The sequence below is a fragment of the Acomys minous genome, assembly GCF_964271855.1.
Source record: "Acomys minous genome assembly, chromosome: 2".
Taxonomy (NCBI): Eukaryota; Metazoa; Chordata; class Mammalia; order Rodentia; family Muridae; genus Acomys; species Acomys minous.
The window spans coordinates 86,622,430-86,641,016 of record NC_140484.1 but is presented as its reverse complement, the minus strand read 5'-3'; the positions used below and the strand labels follow the sequence as shown (position 1 = coordinate 86,641,016).

The window sequence follows — 18,587 nt, the reverse complement described above, 5'->3', positions numbered from 1 at the left end:
ACATGCAGATGGCAGTGATGCCCAACCTACAGTCTGGGCTGGCAGAGCAGAGGAGCAACAGCTTCCAGGCTGAAGTTGGGCAGTGGGAGGGATCTGGGAAGGGGACAGTAGGAGGACAAGAATGGAAGGTGGAGAATCTCACGAAGGGCTTTGGGGAGTCAGGTGGGGGGGGTGCTGACAGTCTCTTAGGACCCCTCAAAGTGTTCTGGGCCAGGGCTGTGCCTTGATGAGAGGTGTTTTACCAAGTGATCACGTGGTTAGAGCAAAACAGACAAGGGCTGTCAGCTCCTGAATGGCCCGGTCCTGACCAGTCCTCACCCCCAGGGCTTCCGGATACTGTACCCCGACACTGGGAACCACAGATGCTTCATGTGACACTACAGGGACTTGAACACAGCCAGAATAAATAGCTCTTTAAGGAAGGGGACATTGGGTGGTGAGAGAGCTTTGAAAGTTTGCCCTCTGACTCCATGACTCGGCTGATCCCTAGAACCACTCAGACACACTGAGGTGGTGGAGTTCTGTTTGTGTCCACCCCAGAGCTCTGTGGGGGCAGCTGGATCGGGCTGGCGCATGTGCATGGGAGTGATTTGCATGCCTGTAGAGGTACCATGGCTATCCCTGGCCATATCCACCATGACGTCACATGGGTCTCTCTTAAACTAACCCCTGTAGACATTTTGCCCAAGCCCACAGCCTCCACGAGGCCCTGGCGTGTCTACCATCTCCAAACCTGTCATGGTCCATCAGGAATCTAACTTCATCTACAGGCCAGCTGTGAAATCTGAGGTCCTGGTAAGCCTCTGGGGTCCCCTTCCGGGTGTTTTTAGAGGAGTCAACCAGGGTCCTCTAACCTGGGTTTTGACACTTCTAGAAGGGAAGTGAGCTGTGACACAGTCAGACTAGGTGCCATCTTGTCATCTTCTTGTTGATCAAGAGATGACTCCACGTGACTTGCAGTGAGTGTGGACCTGTCCAGTAAAAATTCTTGTCCTTTGACTGACCACACAGCCTGAAGCTCCCTCTAAAGGTGACAGTGTTGAGTCTGGGGAGAAGGCTGAGCTGGTGAAGTGTTCTGTGCGTGAAGCCCCGGGATTCACATTTTTAAAAAAAAAAAAAGTTGGGCATGGTGATGTAATCACTGTGCAGAGGAGACAGAGACAGGCAGGTGCTTGGGGCTCGCTGGATAGCCAGCCTAATCTATTTTGTGAGTACCAGGTCACTGAGAGACCCCTGTCTCAAAGGATAAAGTGGGTGGCACCTGCGGAATGACACCTGAGGTTGCCTTTGGCCTCCCTGTACATGCACACATACACACATGTGCATACTTGCACGCACAGACACACACACCAGTGAAGACAAACCAGAATGTTACTGCTTAAGACTTGGGGTGGGGGGCTGTTGTATATCGGGCTCTGTGTGGCCTCAGAAGCACCCAGGGAGACAGAAGATGGCTCCTGTCATCCCTGTTTACAGCTGAGAAAGCTAAGGCATGAGGAGGTAATAATGGTTATCCATGGCGCATCCTGGACTGCTTACCCCAAGTCTCTGGAACATCAAGCCATGCTTTTACCCTTACTGCCAGAGCCTAAGAGATTGTGTTGGCCCTGACCCGCATGCCAAGGTCTATATATACCAGCTCCTGAGGGAGTAGAAAGATCTGCTCACCCGAGTCCCCACAGCTAAGCGATCCGGGACTCACAGGGACCCCCACAGGCCTGCAACCTCTGACAGGCCTCTCATAGTGGGAGCACAGCCATGGCAGAACTTTCATTCACTTCAAGGAAACTCTACCCAAATGTCATGGCGGGGTGCTCTGGTGTTTATTTTGAGCTTTGGTTGTCCTGTGGGCTCCTCCAAAGGGCAAAGGTCATGTCCTGGACCAGCCTGTAGAATCCACCTCTGCTCTCTGATTCATGATGAGTGGTGTCTGTTCAGCTTCACAGAAACTGCTGCGTGGGAGGCCTCGAGGGGTCCCCAACAGCAGTCTATCTGGGGAGGGACATGCCTCAGGCTGGCAGCTCCAGAGCCTGGCACCAGGGGGCAGGTGATACCTATTTTTAACATCTGGTGGGGACCTGGTTTTTGTTTTTTTTTTATTATTCCTGGCAGCCTCAGGAGATGCTGAAGAGGATGGTGGTGTACCAGACAGCGTTCAGACAAGTAAAATGACACCCGTGGTAGCCGTGTGTCTAGTAGCCCTGTGTATCTGACCCTCCCAGACCCGTCTCACTGTGGGCCTGACTCCTGCTTCTCCACTCTTGTTCCTGGCAGTTTCAAGGGAGTGCCACTTGCCGTCTGCTGGGAAAGCCTCAGGACAGCACTATGTCTCTCAGCGACCCCAGCTAAGGGGGAAACGTGGCTTTTTAGAGCTTAAGCACCGACTGAGAAAGCCACCAGCGGGATTCCCTGCACTTACTCTCTGGTGACCCAAATAGGAAGTAGAGCCGAGGGAACCCTGGAGGCCACACTTAGCCCCGGTTCCATCCTAGGAGGGAAGGAAAGGGTGGGCACGGGGAGAGCTGGTGCCTCACTCCTTCGGTCTGTACTTGCTCCCAGCACATCACAGCTTTTCTTAGCCCCAGGACATGGTGGCAGCTTGGCTCCTCCACTTGTCTGGGACTCACTGGGACTTAGAAGTCCCTGCTGGCATCTGAGTTAGGTCAGGGAGATAGCCATCTATCTACCCTACAGCCTGGGGTACCCTGCATCCGTAGCCAACTATTGGATGGACAGTTTCAGGACTAATGAAAGAGACCCTCAGATCAAAGTCAGCGTGGCCAGGAGTCTCTCCAGTTCCCCACTCACAAGCTGATTTGATAGGCAGAGAATAGACATAGTCGAGCTGGGAGGTATAGGCAGAATGCCTGAACAGCACACTGACAGCCCAGGATCCAAGATGGACAAGGAGCAGCCAGTCCTTAGAAGGTGCCCCACTTTTAATTTCATCAGGGTCTTAACTTCACAGCCACCTGGAGTGGGGGCACTGTTGTCTTCCCTGTGCCACAGAAGTGATGGAGAGTCCCTGTTAATAACAGACCCTGGATATAGATCCAGGACATTGATCTGCCGTCTGCTCTTAAGCATTATGTCACCTGCCTCTCAGACCACTGCCCTCGTCCAATAGGCTCTGAAAGACCCACAGCTGGAGACACAAACAACTCTCAAAAGGAAAAAGACAATAGCTCAGGGGTATTAAGTTTCAAGCTTGCAGTTAAACCCTTGGCCTCTTCCTCTGGCTCCTGACCTTAGACACTAATGTCACCTTTCTGGCCTCAGTTTATCCATCTGATGAACGGAGGATGCGGCTTTCTTAAGGCAAACCAGCAGCAGTGTTTTCTAAGTCTCAGAATTTATACAAGACCTACCACCCAGCCATCCCTGATTCAGGATCTCACCAAGGGAACTCACTGGGAACCAATATGGCCCATTGTTACAATAGGAACAGCCCGGGATGGATCGGCCTCTTTGGTCCCACATGCTGCCTAGCAACCACCCTGGGTGCTAAGATGTGCTCTTGTTCTATGTGCTGTCTGACATGCACAGACTGCTCTTGATGTTCAGCTTGGAACATAAAAGGCCAGGGGGAAAGCTATCCAGAGCCCCATCTGCTGCAGGCTGGGCAGGGGCAGGATCTCGGGTCTACACACAGTGCCGACTGCAGGCCTCAGGAGAGACTTGGTGTGGCCTAGGGAACTGTGTGGCCAACTTTCCAGCGGGGACTGGCTGTGGGTTCGGTGCTCCTAACTCAGGAGCAGCATCCTGGAGCCCTCGCTCCGCTGTGTGTGTGACTCCTGGACAACTTGCCCTGGCTCCGCCCACTTTTCACCATATTGTTTCCTTGTCTTAGCCATTTCACCACAGCAACCCCACCGTGCCAGGGCCCCAGTGCTGTGTGTCCTTCACGTCTCCCTTATAGAGGGACGCTTCTTACCTCACAGATCAGCACAGGGTCGCCAGGCCCCTGGCCCCCTAATCTCACCACCACCTCCCTTCTCCCTTTGCCTTCCTCAGTCACTGTGTGGGGGTGTTCTTCAGGCCTGCTCCCTTCCATGAGGCCAGAGCACTGGGTGCAGGAGCATGGCGTCACCCTTATGGCCTGCTCACGGCCTCCAGTGGGGACTTCAAAGGCCAGTTCGGGCTTAGCAGGCCAGCAGAGTGAGGCTTTCTGTGAGGCAAAGGACCAAGCGTTTAGCTCTCCAGATCCCAGTGGTATCCCTGAAGTCGCAGATGGCCACCCACTGAACAGAGCGGGGACAGGGCCATGCTCCTACAAGCGCTTCCTGCAGCTTCCTGCTTGCTGCCATTACCTCACCCGCTGTGACTGCCAGCCTCCCTCCTGAACCCCCATCCTGAGCATAACTACTCCCAGTCCCCTGCTCACCTCTGGTCTCTGAAATCTGGCTCACTTGCCCTCCTCCTTGCCTTCTGAGTTTGTGGTGTGTTCCCATGGCCTCTTTTTTTTCTCCATCCTAAAGCGTTTCTCCTGCCTCCAGGATTTCCGGAAATATGAAGAAGGCTTTGACCCCTACTCCATGGTAAGAGGGAACCCTCCCTCAGTGGGAGCAGTCCCCAAAATGAGGAAAGTTTGCTGGTTTATTCTGGTCCCCGGGGCACACGAAGAGCTGCAACAATTCCCCCAGATGTTCTTTCCTGCAAAGGCTCCATTTAAATGGCCTTTCCGGGACTGACAGCCATGGTGTGTGTGCTGTATGCATGTATGTCTACATGTGTACGTGCATGTGTGTACTGTATGTACGAGCGTGTGTTCCACGGATGGACAAGTATGTGTGTGTACACACCCAAGTGTGTACATGTGGTGTGGAGTTATTGTAGCAGTTACACTTGCTGAACGAGAGCGTCTTGACAGGCACCAGCTACGTGCTCACAAGGCTCTATCTTCTTCCTCCCAAGTAGCCCTGTAACAGTGGGTTTGTTTGTATAGCCTACAAAGATGGCTGAGCCTTGTGGTTCTCTCTCTCTCTCTCTCTCTCTCTCTCTCTCTCTCTCTCTCTCTCTCTCTGTGTGTGTGTGTGTGTGTGTGTGTGTGTGTGTGTGTGTGTGTGTGTGATGTGTGTGTGTGTGTCCATTGTCAAGGCCAGGGACACTCTCACCCTTCAGCAAGCTCACAGCTGTCCCCACTCTGGTTTTCTGTTTCTAGTTCTCGCCAGAGCAGATCGCAGGCAAAGATGTCCGGCTTCTGCGCATCAAGAAGGTACCTGGTCACGGGGCAGAGGCTGGTCACCGTCCTCCTCTGCCCTGTCACGCTTGGTTCCCTCCTAGGTCACTCAGCAGGTTCCTTCTCCCCCTCCCTCACCGCTGCCCTGGGGTTGTGGGGGGGATGCACACTGAACCCAGACCTTTTTTTCCCCCCCCCATGACTCTCCCATGGCCTCTGCCAGGCACGGCCCCATGCCTCCCGCACTCTGTAGCCCTGTGAGACTTCCCTGGTGCTCCACAGGCTACTGTCGGTGTGGCAGCCTAAGACCTGCTTTCCTCCACCCAGGAGGGATCTTTAGACTTGGCCCTGGAGGGTGGAGTGGACTCCCCCGTGGGGAAGGTGGTCGTCTCTGCTGTTTACGAAGGGGGAGCTGCCGAGCGGCACGGTGAGTATGGACCGGCTTTGCCTGTTCGCATGACGGTTATACCGGATGCCGCAGGAGAGGAGACACCCACTGGCTTCCGATGACCTTACAGCTGTTCAGGAACCTTCAGGTCCATCCAGAACACCATCAAGCTATCTAGCTAGCTAATCTCAGACATTGCCTGAGGCTGTGCCGTGGTGCCAGGACCTGAGCTGGTAGCATGTCTAGATGCCGGCAGAAATGGGCTCAGAGCCTTAGAGTAGGCTCATCAGCCGAGGATTGGTGGGAAGTGATGGTGGAAGAGAAACTATGAATATCCAGGGGGTACGGGGTGCAGTGAAGCCTTCAAAGATGACTGGTGCAGCCTGTGAGTGCAGAGAGCAGGGGAGACGTGTCCTGGCCATCTGTGACATGGTCACGTGTCAGGCATCAGTCTATGCACCTGGCCCACAGCCCTGGAACTAATGATTTCATGGCATTCACTCGCTGAATCCGTTCACAACCCCCAGGTGTACACCATAGTGATCCTCACTTCACAGCATTTAGAAACAGGCATGGCGAGCTCAAGCCACGCCCTTGAGGATCTCCAGCTAGTAAAAGATGCCAGGCAGGACTTGAATCTAAGAAGAGTGGCCATTTGATTTAGTGCCCAGTATAAGTAGCGCCTCTAGGTGCCTCCCCAGCCTGGCCTCTCCCACAGGGCCAGAGACCCCCCTCCCAAGCCCTCCCCCTACCCCATACACATTGCCTCCCCCAGTGCCTTCTTTTCCTTCCTTCCTTTCTTCCTCTTCCTCCTCCTCCTCCTCTTCCTCCTCCTCCTCCTCTTCTTCTTCTTCTTCTTCTTCTTCTTCTTCTTCTTCTTCTTCTTCTTATTCATTTTTGTTTTTCTAAACATCGTTTCTCTGCGTAGCCTTGGCTGTCCTTGACTCACTTTGTAGACCAGGCTGGCCTCGAACTCACAGAGATCTGCCTGCCTCTGCCTCCTGGGTGCTGGGAATACAGGCATGGGCCACCATGCCCTCTGCTGGGGCTGGGATATGGCTCGGCGGGTAGAGTGACTGTCTAGCATGCGTGAAGCCCTGAGTTCTGCCCCCCAGCACTGACTAAACCAGGACTGGTAGCAAGTGCCTGTAACCCCAGGACGTGGGAGCTGGGAGCATGAGCATTAGGATTTTGGGGCAACATAGTGAGTTTCAGTCCAGCCTGGGCTACATAGGACCCTGTTTCTAAAACAGATAAAACCCAGAACCCACCGTTTACTGAGCGGTTACCCAAGGCCGTCCCTTGTCCACACTATGAACTCACCTGTCAGCCTTTGAAAGCCTGTACCTCAAACTCCACTGTCCTTGGTGCTTCTGCATCACACAGGAGCACTTTGTAGAGCCCAGGCCTCCTTCAGTCCTAGGCTGGCACAGGAGATTTGAGGACCAGATCTCTTCAGGCTAGAGCAAGGCCCTCCCTTAGCCAGAGAGGGTTAGGGTGACAGCTGAGAGGACAAGAGCCTGAGCCAGGAGTCTGGGAGGAATGGCCCTTGGCGGCAAGCACTGGGCTTTACTGAGACAGGCAATGTGCCCTGGCCGCCTTGGCACTGGCCAGCTCTGCCAACCATAGCCTTGGCCTCAGAGAGTCCTCTGAGTGGGACTTTATTTTATTTTATTTTATTTTGTTTTATTTTAACTCTTGGAGGCAGCTGTGGTAACTTCCCGTTACTGGGCACGCCTCCTCTCCTGCCCCCTTTCCTGTGCCACCTGAAAGACTGTTTGCTGCCTGGCGCACCTGTGTCTGTCAGGGAAGGATGAAGGAGGAGCTGTGCTGCCCGCTGGCTCCCCTGGTGGCCTTACTGAGAGCTGCTTATCCTCAGGCCCTTTGCACAGGGAACTCTGCTGTGTGAGGTTTGGGCTTCTGCCAGTCTTGACATCTCAGAGCAGTTCCAGGAACACGACTTCCAAACTGCTACGGCTGCCACCTCGCTGACACACACCGCATTCCTCTGGCTTTCATACTTAACGAGGCTTCCAAGTGATTGGTGTCCATGAAACCCAGAGTTCTGTGCACATCAAAAGCAGAATTCTTTACAAAAAGATGATAGGATGGCTGGCCAAGAGGTGTGGGGAATCGTACATAACCTGCTTACTTCTAGGTACGTATTAGAGCACAGCTGAGGCTCTCACGGGTCCGGTCTCTGCTTCAAGCCTTCCTAATGTCACTAGGACCCCAGGACAGCTTATCCAGCAGCACATCTCAACGCTTTTCTTTAAAAACAAAAAAAGAAAAAAACACTCTGCTGCTGAGTCCCTATTTTTGTGTTACGTGCTAGGAGAAGTGCAAGTGTGAGTGGTGAGCCAGGGAGACAGTCCTGCCTTCTCGGAGCTGGGAGGATGGCAGAGGGATCAAGGCAAACACGCCAATAGCAGTGGTCACACTGAAAAGTGCTGAGCGTGGAAGAACAGGGTGCTGGGAGGACATTAAAGGGGCTTGTTTCTGCTTGAGCGGGCATTGGAGAGGTGTTACCATTCTTGATGGCTCAGACTTATTGAACGGCACCAGAAATGCAGGTCCTTCCTGTTACATTGTGTAGACTGAGGATGCCAAGGTCTCCTCTGTGCTCTCACGGCTAGGCAGAGGGCCTGTGGGGGAGGGGAGACCTTTGAGGAACTGAGCCTACTTTGCCTTTCAAGAGCTTTCAGAGCCCAAGGTGGGCCCTCTTCCACTGTCCCACAGTAAGAGCCACACAGAACCTTAAATCAGGCACATGTCACAAGTCGTCCAGGCGGCCCATCTGCTTCTTCCTGTAGGTGGCGTTGTGAAAGGGGACGAGATCATGGCAATCAACGGCAAGATTGTGACAGACTACACCCTGGCTGAAGCTGAGGCTGCGCTGCAGAAGGCTTGGAATCAGGGCGGGGTAAGTACAAGCCCCTCCCCTCCTCCTCCTCCCTTACCTCTTGCCTCAGGCCTTCGTGCCTGAAGCTGGCCATTACAGTGACAGTGGCCTAGTCCAGGGCCGGGATCCAAGGTCCAGACAGTGGCTTGGACCTGCAAGGCCACGGCTCTGAAAATGGCCACTTCTTGATCTTGAGTCCCCAAGAGCCAGTGGCAGAAACACAGAGTCCAGAATTGGACATGGCCAAAAAGAACTCCAGGGTCTTCTCTAAGTAAAAATCAAGAGAGTGTTGGGGGGGCTGCTAAAGTGAACAGACCAGGGGGCCAATGCAAGAGGAGCTAGTAGGTCTGTCCCACCCATAGCAGGTACCCCCACATGGATCAGGGCTACCGCGTAAAGTCTCTCAGGATGTGCGCTGCACAGTCTGAGGAGGGGCCCTCCAACAGACTGCAATGTAAACGGTGCCCACTCACGGTGTGCAGTGCACAACCTGTGCCACTGTGTGCAGACAGCTGAGCCTGAGGTATTAAGTTCAGTGCCGAGGAAGCTGACCAGATGGGCCTGGGACCCACATGAAAGGATGTGGAGACGAGAAGACCAGCGGGTAACACAATGACCGACTTTGGTGATATGGAATGGCTGTGTTACGACAGAGGGGAGCGGTCGTGTACCGTGCTCCTGGGGTGGACGGAGGGAGGTCACAGGGTGGGGAGAGAGAGTTCAGCTCAATCTTAGGGGCTTTGGCATGGGGGGAGGGAGGGAGGAGCAATGCTCTTTCAGGACACACCCAAGGCCAGGGTGGACAGTGATGGGCAAGCCAACAATGGTTATGATACCATTGAGGGAACTGAGCATCAAGATCAGAGAGGGAAACCCAAAAAGCCCATGTTTGCTATGGCTCAGTTTTGCGGGTGCAGCTTGTCAGTGGTACTCTTTCCTAGGATGTACCCCAGGCTATAAAGACTCACATCTCTGAGTCCATATATGATTTTTGAAATGGCTACCCAGCCCTGGTCCATTGATCCACAATTGGGAACTTGGTGTTATCTGAGGGTCCAGCTCTCAGCTGTGCCCTGGTTGGCCTTGGGCTATGAAGCCCAAGATGGGAACAAGACACCAGGCCCATGGTCACCACGGTTTCTCCCCCACAGGACTGGATAGACCTTGTGGTTGCTGTTTGTCCTCCCAAGGAATACGATGATGAGCTGTAAGTGTGTGCAAGGCACCCTGCCCTTGTACCCCATGCCCTCCCAGGATCCTGGCCACTTTTCCTCCCACCTCACCCAGTGAAAGGGATGCCCTGGGCAACGCATCTGCTGGCGGTCATGGGGCCTAGAGCACACGGAGCTAGAGACATCCTGGGACAGAGTCGTGGGCCTTAGCCGCGTTAGCTCACACTCATGGGTCCATCCTCATCGGCCCAGCTTAGTCTCTGTTCCACATGACTTGAAGGCTCTATAAGTGCCTATTGGAACCCAGGGCCTGCGCAGGATGGAGAGCCGGTGCAGGGAGAGGGCCTGCAGAGCCTCCTCCAACAGTAACTGAGCCCTCCTGTCTCCTGCTCCACCCTGCATGTGTAGCTCTTCTCTTCCCTCCTCTGCAGCCGAAAGTCCCCAGCCGGTCAGAAAGCAGCTTGAAGCCCGTGAGCCCGTGTGTAGACACGGGTTCATCCTGCAGCCGGAGCCCACGGTGACTAGGCAGGCAGCCGCAGGGCCCTGGCTGCCCATGCTGCGTGCCATGTGCTGCCCATGATCCTGGCAGGTTCTTTGGACTGGAATCTAAAGAGAGACAGAGGCAGCCTGCAGGAGCATCTCCCTCCAGGCTGCTGTCAATGGCTGAGACACTGGAGCCGAAAGGGGTGCACAAAGCCCAGTTTGGGGCCCTGGCTTAGGGCCTGGGAGTCCTGATGCCCACAGCCCTTGAGACCTGCTTTGGGTCACACTCAGAACCTAATGGGAGGAGGGTACCAGTGAGCTGAATGGTGCCTCGCCCCCTGCTGGATTAGGCTGAAGAGCACTAAAGCTTGCCACAAGGGCCCTATTTCCCATGAGAACCCCTGCAGGAAACCCCGTGCCCTGCTCAGGCAGAGCCATGCCATGCAAGCTCTTTAAGCTGGTCCAAAGAACCAGGGTTGGTGGGTTCCGTTGATGTGCCCTGCTGTGTCCAGAGCATCACTCGGCCCATGTTGTGCTCGGTCTCCTCTCTGGAGTGCCAGGGAGCCAAACTTCAGAGTGCTTCCCTATCCGTGGCCTGTGTTTGCTGGCCACGACACTGGGGTTGATTGTGGCCCTCAGCCCTCAGCCGGGGCAGCTCCAAGCATAACTGCTTCTATTACAAATTTATCCCAAGAATATCTCTCGTCTTCATGCTTCGTGCACCAAGACAGTGGACCTGGGCCACCATGTCCACAATGGCTGTTGTGTCCCTTACTCTTCTTAACAAGCGATTCCTGGCCTTCCTGACGCTCCCATCTGCACCTCCCCCCCCCTTCATCCCACTATTCTGCTTCCTCCCTGGCTCCCTGTGTGCGTTGGCTGGTGTGTTGCTCAGGGCTGAACTGAGAGGGGAGCCCCTGAAGGCTGGAAGGGCTGTGCACTGCTACGGTGGAGCTGGCCATGGATCGAGGGTCATTTACAAGGCCTGTCCACCCCACCTGTTTCCTCTTCCCCACAGGACCTTCTTTTAAAATGCAGAGAGGGAAGGCAGCCAGACTCCATCCTGGAGGCTGGCAAGCTCTATACCCAGCCCGTGAACTCAGCCTGAGAGACACCTATCAACAGGAGCAGAGCATCTCCATGGAAACTGCCCGACACAAGGAATCCATGGAAACTGTCCCACACAAGGAATCCATGGAAACTGTCCCACATGAGGAATGCCAACCCCTGTGGCCTGGCCCTCCTCTGAAGGTCACCAAGAGGTGGAACAAGGAGCAGCTGCTGTTCTGGAGGTGGCCTGTGGGATTTTTGCTCCCACTTCCCCCAGCTCTGCTGAGTTGGCCCCTCTCAGCTTCTTCCTTGAGGGCTAAGGGCACCTAGCTCCTGCATCTCTCTATTGCCTCTTTCCTGCTGTCAGCTCTGTGGCAACCCAACTGTGAGCTCAGCAATAAACACCATGGAGCCCTTTTCCAATGTATGGAGTAAATTATGTGCACAGCAGATTCCAGGCCGCTAAATGAAAAAACGGAAGGTCGTGGCCCCATGGCTGTGATCTGGGCAGGACATGCAGAGGTGACTGATGGCCAGAGATGGCCCCAAGCTAAGAAGAAGGTAGCAGGAACCAAGCTGAGCCTCAGGGGGCCCCTGGCAGAGAGATGGGAAGTGAAGGTACATGCAGGGCTTTACCTTGTTCCCCTTCAAAGGGCACCTCGATGTGTAGAGAAGCCCAGCTGCCATCAGAGGCTACACTGCATCTCCGAAGGTGGCCAGGGTGGGAAGAGGAGAACTGAGGTTCACCCCCTGCACAGAATGTACCCCAACAGAACTTAGGGGAGGAGGAAGGAAGGGACCAGTAGGGACAAGATGGGGACTCTCGGATAGGGCCTGGAGAGTGCTGTCATCACATATGGAACCCAAAATACACAGCATTAATCAGACATGAATTGGAAAGATGCAGATAGCTTGTATAAAGCAGGGCTTAGGGCAAGGCCTAGGGGACAGCTGAAGCCAGCCCTGCTTGGGCTGGACACACTGAGATCTGCTGGCTACACATAGTCCCGCCCCCCTCTTTTTTTTTTTAAGACAGGGTTTCTCTGTGTAGCCTTGGCTGTCCTGGACTCGCTTTGTAGACCAGGCTGGCCTCGAACCCACAGCGATCCACCTGCCTCTGCCTCCTGAGTGCTGGGATTAAAGGCGTGTGCCACCACGCCCAGCAGGATCCATAGTCCCCATCTTAAGGAGGTTCCGTTTACATGGTTCAGCTTTACCATGGAGCAAAAGCTATGCTCGTTCAATAGAAACCAGACTTCAGCCTCAGGCTCTTCCATGGCTAGAGGAGCATACAGTGTGACAGCTCTGGTAGTGTTGGGAAAGGCGAGGAAGCTATAGCTCCAAGGTAGCCTTGAGACTGGGGTGGGCGAAGCACCTCCGCTCTACGCTGGGCTGTGTTGGATGTTAAGAGTTACAAGAGCATTTTGCTCAGCATTTCCCACTTACAATGGTAGCATCCTTTGCACCAGGAGGGTCTCCATAAGGCACCTACATGCTCTGCTTGCTGCTGTCTGGAAGTGGGGAAACTAAAAGGTGGAGCCTGCAGGGAAGGTCTAGGTCTTTGAGGGTTTATGGGCTGGAGTGTGAAATGTCTCCCACAGGCACATGTGCTTGAACCCTCGGGTTCTGCCAGCTGGTGGCACTGTTTTGGAAGGTTTTGGACTCTTTGGGAAGTGTAGCCTCTTGGAGGAAGTAGGTTACTGGGGGCGGCCTTGAGGGTTTATAAGCTTGAGTCTCACTTCCTGTGTGCTTACTAATTCCTGACTGCACAGGCTGCTGTGGTTCCTGTCACTATGCCCCCTCCCCCCACTGTGATGGGCTACATCCCTTCTAAAGCTGGGAGCCCAGAGCAACCCTTCCTACTTGAAGTTACTTTTATCACTTTTTTTTTGTCCCAGCTATGTGAGAAGTCAACAACACTGGAACATCTCCCTAAACTGGATTGTTTGACATGGGTCTCTTTCTGTCTTTTTCTTTTCTGGCTTCTCTGCAAAGTGTTCCCATCATGGTGTCCTGCCTCACCTCAGCCTGGAAATCAGTCATAGATGGAAGCCTCCAAAACTGTGAGCCCAAACAAACCGTTCCTCCTTTTAATTTGGTTTTTGTGACAGTATATATACAGTATACAATTATGGATACTTTGTTACAGTATATATACACAGTATACCATTACAGAGACTTTGTTACAGTAAGAGAAAGTTAACATAGGTGCATCTCATGGGACACAAGCTGCAGTATGGCTTGTAACCAGTTGAGATACTTGCACCTAGCACTGTGCTGGGATCCAAACCTGGAATCAATCCCTCCATCCTTAGAAAGGACCGTAGGAGGGAAACAGCACTGTTATCCTCAGTAGGAAACAGAGGCATCCTGTATCTAGCCCGAGCTCGCTAAGGGAGTCAGTGTCAAGCTAGGAGGTAGCTCCAGACGCCACGGCTCCAAGAGTGATTCAAGCCAATGAGAAAGATGCAGCTGCTATTTGGGATTAGGTTTGGGGAGCATCAGAGAAATTATCCTCCTGCTTCTGTTTCTCCCGTGTCATCTGTCTTCCCACTGCAGAGCTAGCAAGCTACAACTGCAAGCAGATCCTGTGTGCACCACTTGAAACTCTTCAAGGTCTTTCTCTTGTCCTAAGGACAACGCCCCAAACCCCTACCTGGTTACCAAAGCCATATAATATCACCAGGTCCCTGCCCACTTCTCCAGCCCTGTCTTGTACCAGTCACCTCCTTGGCTCTGGCTTCCTGGTCTGCCTGTTCTATTGATTCCATGAATCCTTGTGCGTGTTTGCTGTATTCATTACATTGCCTTCAAGCCCGCACAGGCGCTCTGTGCACTCTTCTAGGCACAGGTCATCTGTGAAAGGAAGCTCGGGGGGGGGGGTTGGCATGGTTGAGAACTCGGTGACTTATGAGCTAGCTGTTCCTCTGACCCTTAGGGCGGGAACTGACAGAAATTCAACTCCAGAGGACAGCTTAAGTAGTGAAAAAGAATCCAGGGGTGTTTGTGGTAGTTTCCTGAGCCAGAGATTAAAACAAAGGCACTGGGACTCTGTTCTGGATTCCTGTATCAGCCAAGATTCTCCCAAAGAATAAGGAACACACACACACATGCATGCACATGCACGCGCACACACAATGAATATATAATTATATATCTGATGAATTTTTAATTGCTTATTGTATTACTTTTTTTTTCCTGGACTAGCTTTGTAGACCAGGCTGGCCTCGAACTCACAGCGATCCACCTGCCTCTGCCTCCCAAGTGCACTCACGTTTTACATTTTTAATGTTTTGTGTTGAGGGCTATTTTGCCTGTGTATGTGTACCACATGCATGCAGTACCAGCAGAGCCCAGAAGATGGCGCCAGATCCTCTGGAACTGGAGTAACAGATGGTTGTAAGATGCTGTGTGGGTGCTAGGGGGTCCAAATATGGTGTATTTGGCGATCCCCACTGTTGAGCCCTCTCTCCACTCCCTGCTATGTTAATATGAAGGAATAGGCTCACACAGTGCGGTCTCAAGCAGTCCAAGCTCTCTGAGAGAGGCCAGCATGACGGGGCACATTCAGCACAAGTACAGACATTCCTTGGGAATATCAGCATTTTTTAAGTGTGTGTGGGCAGGTGTGGGGATGTATACACATGTGTATGCAGGGGCACACACGGCTTTTTACATATGTACTGGGAATTTTTTTAAAAACATCTTTTATTTAATTTTAATTTATGTGCATTGGTGTAGGGGTGTCAGATCTTGGAGTTACAGACAGTTGTGAGCTGCCATGTAGGTGTTGGGAATTGAACTCAGGTCCTTTGGAAGAGCAGGCAGTGCTCTTAACCACTGAGCCATTGCTCCAGCTCCTGTACTGGGAATTTGAACTCGGGTCCTCAGGTTTGCACAAGCCTTCCCGCTCACTGAGCCATCTCTCCAGCCCCTGTCAGGTTTTTTCCTATTAAGACAGGTGACCTGATGACACAAGGCAAGGTCCACTTGCATTATGGAGAGCAATCACTGGAAGTCCACTGATGTAAATATTAATCTCATCTCAAAAACACTTCATAGTTAAGTCTCTAGATGGGTTTGCCCAAATGTCTGGGTGCCGTGGCCTGCCAAGCTGACCCACAAAATTAACCGCCACACTGTATTTTGGCTCTGCCTCACTCTAGCCAGCTTTGTTCTCGGATGCCAGGGGAACTGTTGGTATTCTAAACCTCTGCCCTTGTAGCTCCACATAGAGTGTGGCTGGACTGATGAGCCAGACTTGGGTTACCATAGATCAGCACTGTCCCATCATATGGACTGCATAAGGGGAAGGATCTGTTTAAAAGAAAAGAAGGAAAGGAAAGAAGAAGCCTGCGCTGCTGCTAAGGGCGTCTGCAGAGGAGCCCGGCTCAGGCGGGCCTTCCTCCTGTTTTTCCTCTCCCTTGTCCCTCAGCCTGGAAGGAGCTTTCTTCCCAGTGTGTGTCTCCCACTTCTAGGTGACATGTCTGGTGCTTGGAATGAGATGTGGGAAAACAAGAGTGGACCCTGTGACTTGAGACTCCAGGATAGGGATGTGGGGGTTCCAACAGCTGGTCCTCAAACACCCCGCGAAGTAAGAACTGAAGTCTTACCGTAGCCACATCCATTTGCCACTTTCCTGGTTTCTTTAGCCATGAGAGACATTAGTGCCACATCATAGGCTTGTGAGGGCCAAAACAATCAGAGACACCGAGGCTGAGAAACGCTCTTGCCTCATCAACATTGGTTTGATTCTAATGTCTCAAGAATCTGGGAGTCATGCCATAGAAAGGGTAAGCTGTGCCCACCTCAGCTGAGGATGGAGCCTCCAAAAGGTGGGCTTTGGACAAAGGGTGGTCCTGTACCCGCGCGCGCGCGCGCGCGCACACACACACACACACACACACACACACACACACACACATCCCTCTTTCCTTTCTCTAGGGAGCAGGGTTGCCACTGGCAGTGTGTGTGCTTGCACTCAGGCTCACATGTGTATGCTGGGTTTTAAATATTAATCTTCATTAATTTTATCCTGAACCCACAGAGCCTTTGGCAACCACTGTCCGTCTCCGTCTGCCTCCTGGAGGTGCCTCATATGAGTGGACTTCTAACGCACTTTGCCTCTTTGTAATTGGTTTATTTTGCTTTTTAAAATCCCTCAGGTAGAAGGGAAATGAAAGTGAGAGGGGAGGAGAGTGAGGAGAATAGAAGAGGCACACATCTGTAATATCAGCACTCCACAGGTAGAGATGGGAGGATTGGCTCCCGACCGTCCTCAGCAAGTTCAAGGCATTGAGGTTAGCCTGAGCTGCCACCAAGTTAGACCAAAGCAAACACACAAGACAGAGGGACTGAGTATGGTCAAGTGAGTTAGATCCATAAATGCAAACCTCTTATTCTCTATAGTTAATACATGTTCACTAAAATGTTTAAATTTTTTACTACAACTTAATTTCTCGTGTGTGTGTGTGTGTGTGTGTGTGTGTGTGTGTGTGTGTATACACATACATACATATGGTGTGCATGTACCACAGCCCATGCATGAAGGTCAGAGGACAGCTTCTTTCAGGGCTCAATTTTCTCCTTCTACCACATGTGTCATGGGCTCTAACTCAGGTCATAAGGTTTGCTAACAAGCACTTTTACCCACTTAGGTGTATCACCAGCCCTCATTTTTAAAAAAAATTTTTTAAAGAACAATTATGCCCCTGTGGTTCACATATTTTTATCATATGTTGGGATATCCTTCTACTTTTCACCCCTTTCTGTGGTGCTGGAGATGGCCACAAGGGCCTTCACGCACTAGACAGTCACCACTGAGGCTCCACACACACACACAACTGGAACCCACTCACTCCCTTCCTTTTAAAGGCCCGAGATGCCACATACCACATTGCATGTGCAGAGCACAGTGTGTCTAACCAGCCTGTCCTCCATGGGCATTTGGTGGTCCCTGCTGTCAGCTGTGGGGGGACGGGTGAATACCCACCGAGTTCGCCTGACTCTTCATGCCGCCGTCCGTCACAGGCATGTTTGCCTAGCTCTGCGACTGGGCTTCCGTGGCCAGGATGTGCTTCGAAGTATGATTTCTGACCCCTTTGGAACAGAACCATCACCGAGAGGGACAGCCCCCATCTGATCCTCGTGTCTGCCAGGGGCAAAATGTCTCCAGGGAGAGCGACAGCCTCCTGTCCTCACACCAGATTTCCAAGTCTTCTGTGTAGGCCCTGTCATTCAGCTCATGGGTACCACAGAGCCCAGGGCTGCCTGATACAGAGCAAAACCACCGATGCAGACCCACAGCCACCTGGCCTCGTGGGCCTACTGCTTCCAAGTCAGAGTTCACAGAGAGGTTTAGAGAAGTTTTACCAATCTCAGGAGAGATTCCAAAGCTTTTATCAGATCTCAAGAGCACCCCTGACTCACAGGAGCTTTTATCCACCCTGGTAATTAAACAGAATAAGCAAACACCTGAAGTGTGGGGCTGGGGAAACAGCTCAGGGCCTCAGGCACATCCTATGCAAACCTGAGGACCTGAGTTCGAATTTCCAGAGCCCAGGTACGCTGGAGTGTAGTGCAGAGAGTCAGTAATCCTAGCCATGGTGAGCCGTGGGGTGGAGACAAGAGAATGCCTGGTATCCATAGCAACAAACAACAAGGATATTTTGTCTCAAACAGGATGGAAAGTGGCACTTGAGGTGGTCCTTGGACCCCATATGTTTTCAGTGACGTGTGTGTGCCAACACTCACCATACATACATACATACATACATACATACATACATACATACATATGCACACAGGATACATACACACACTAAAAAACAAACAAAAAGACTGATTAGAAAGTGTGGTGGTTTGAATAGAAACGGCCCCACTGACTCATGTGTTTGAATGCTTGGCCCATAGGGAGTGGCACTATTAGGAGGTGTGGCCTTGTTGGAGGAAGTGTGCCACCATAGGGGTGGGCACTGAGGTCTCCTATGCTCAAGCTATGCCCAGTGTGGCACAGTCCCCTTCTGCTGCCTGCAGGTCAGGATGTAGAAGTCTTGGTTCCATCTCCAGCACCGTGCCTGCCTGCACAGCACCATGCTTCCTGCCGTAATGATAATGGACTAAACCTCTGAAACGGTAAGTCAGCCCCAATGAAAGGTTCTCCTTTATAAGAGTTGCCATGGAGTCAGGCCTGGCGGTGCACTCAGGGAGGCAGAGGCAGGTGCATCTCTGTGAGTTCAAGGCCAGCCTGGACTATGAAACAAGTCCAGGGCAGCCAAGGCTACACAAAAAAACCCTGTCTCAAAAGAAAGGAAGAAGAAGAAGAAGAAGAAGAAGAAGAAGAAGAAGAAGAAGAAGAAGAAGAAGAAGAAGAAGAGTTGCCATGCTCATGTAAGACAGTGAGGTACCAGAAAT

At 52.4% G+C, this 18,587-nt stretch overlaps 1 protein-coding gene across 1 annotated transcript in view; it reads left to right on the top strand.

The window, feature by feature from the left end:
• The window catches only part of USH1C (USH1 protein network component harmonin), a 46,547-nt gene extending 34,950 nt beyond the window's left edge, over positions 1 to 11,597 (top strand). Inside the window, 10 exon segments of the mRNA XM_084773336.1 lie at positions 676 to 795; positions 2,113 to 2,163; positions 4,497 to 4,538; positions 5,162 to 5,215; positions 5,507 to 5,606; positions 8,381 to 8,490; positions 9,621 to 9,676; positions 10,050 to 10,158; positions 11,143 to 11,181; positions 11,183 to 11,597. Of these exon segments, the coding sequence (XP_084629462.1) occupies positions 676 to 795; positions 2,113 to 2,163; positions 4,497 to 4,538; positions 5,162 to 5,215; positions 5,507 to 5,606; positions 8,381 to 8,490; positions 9,621 to 9,676; positions 10,050 to 10,158; positions 11,143 to 11,181; positions 11,183 to 11,221 (720 nt within the window). The 3' untranslated portion in view covers positions 11,222 to 11,597.
• Positions 11,598 to 18,587: the final 6,990 nt, after the last annotated feature.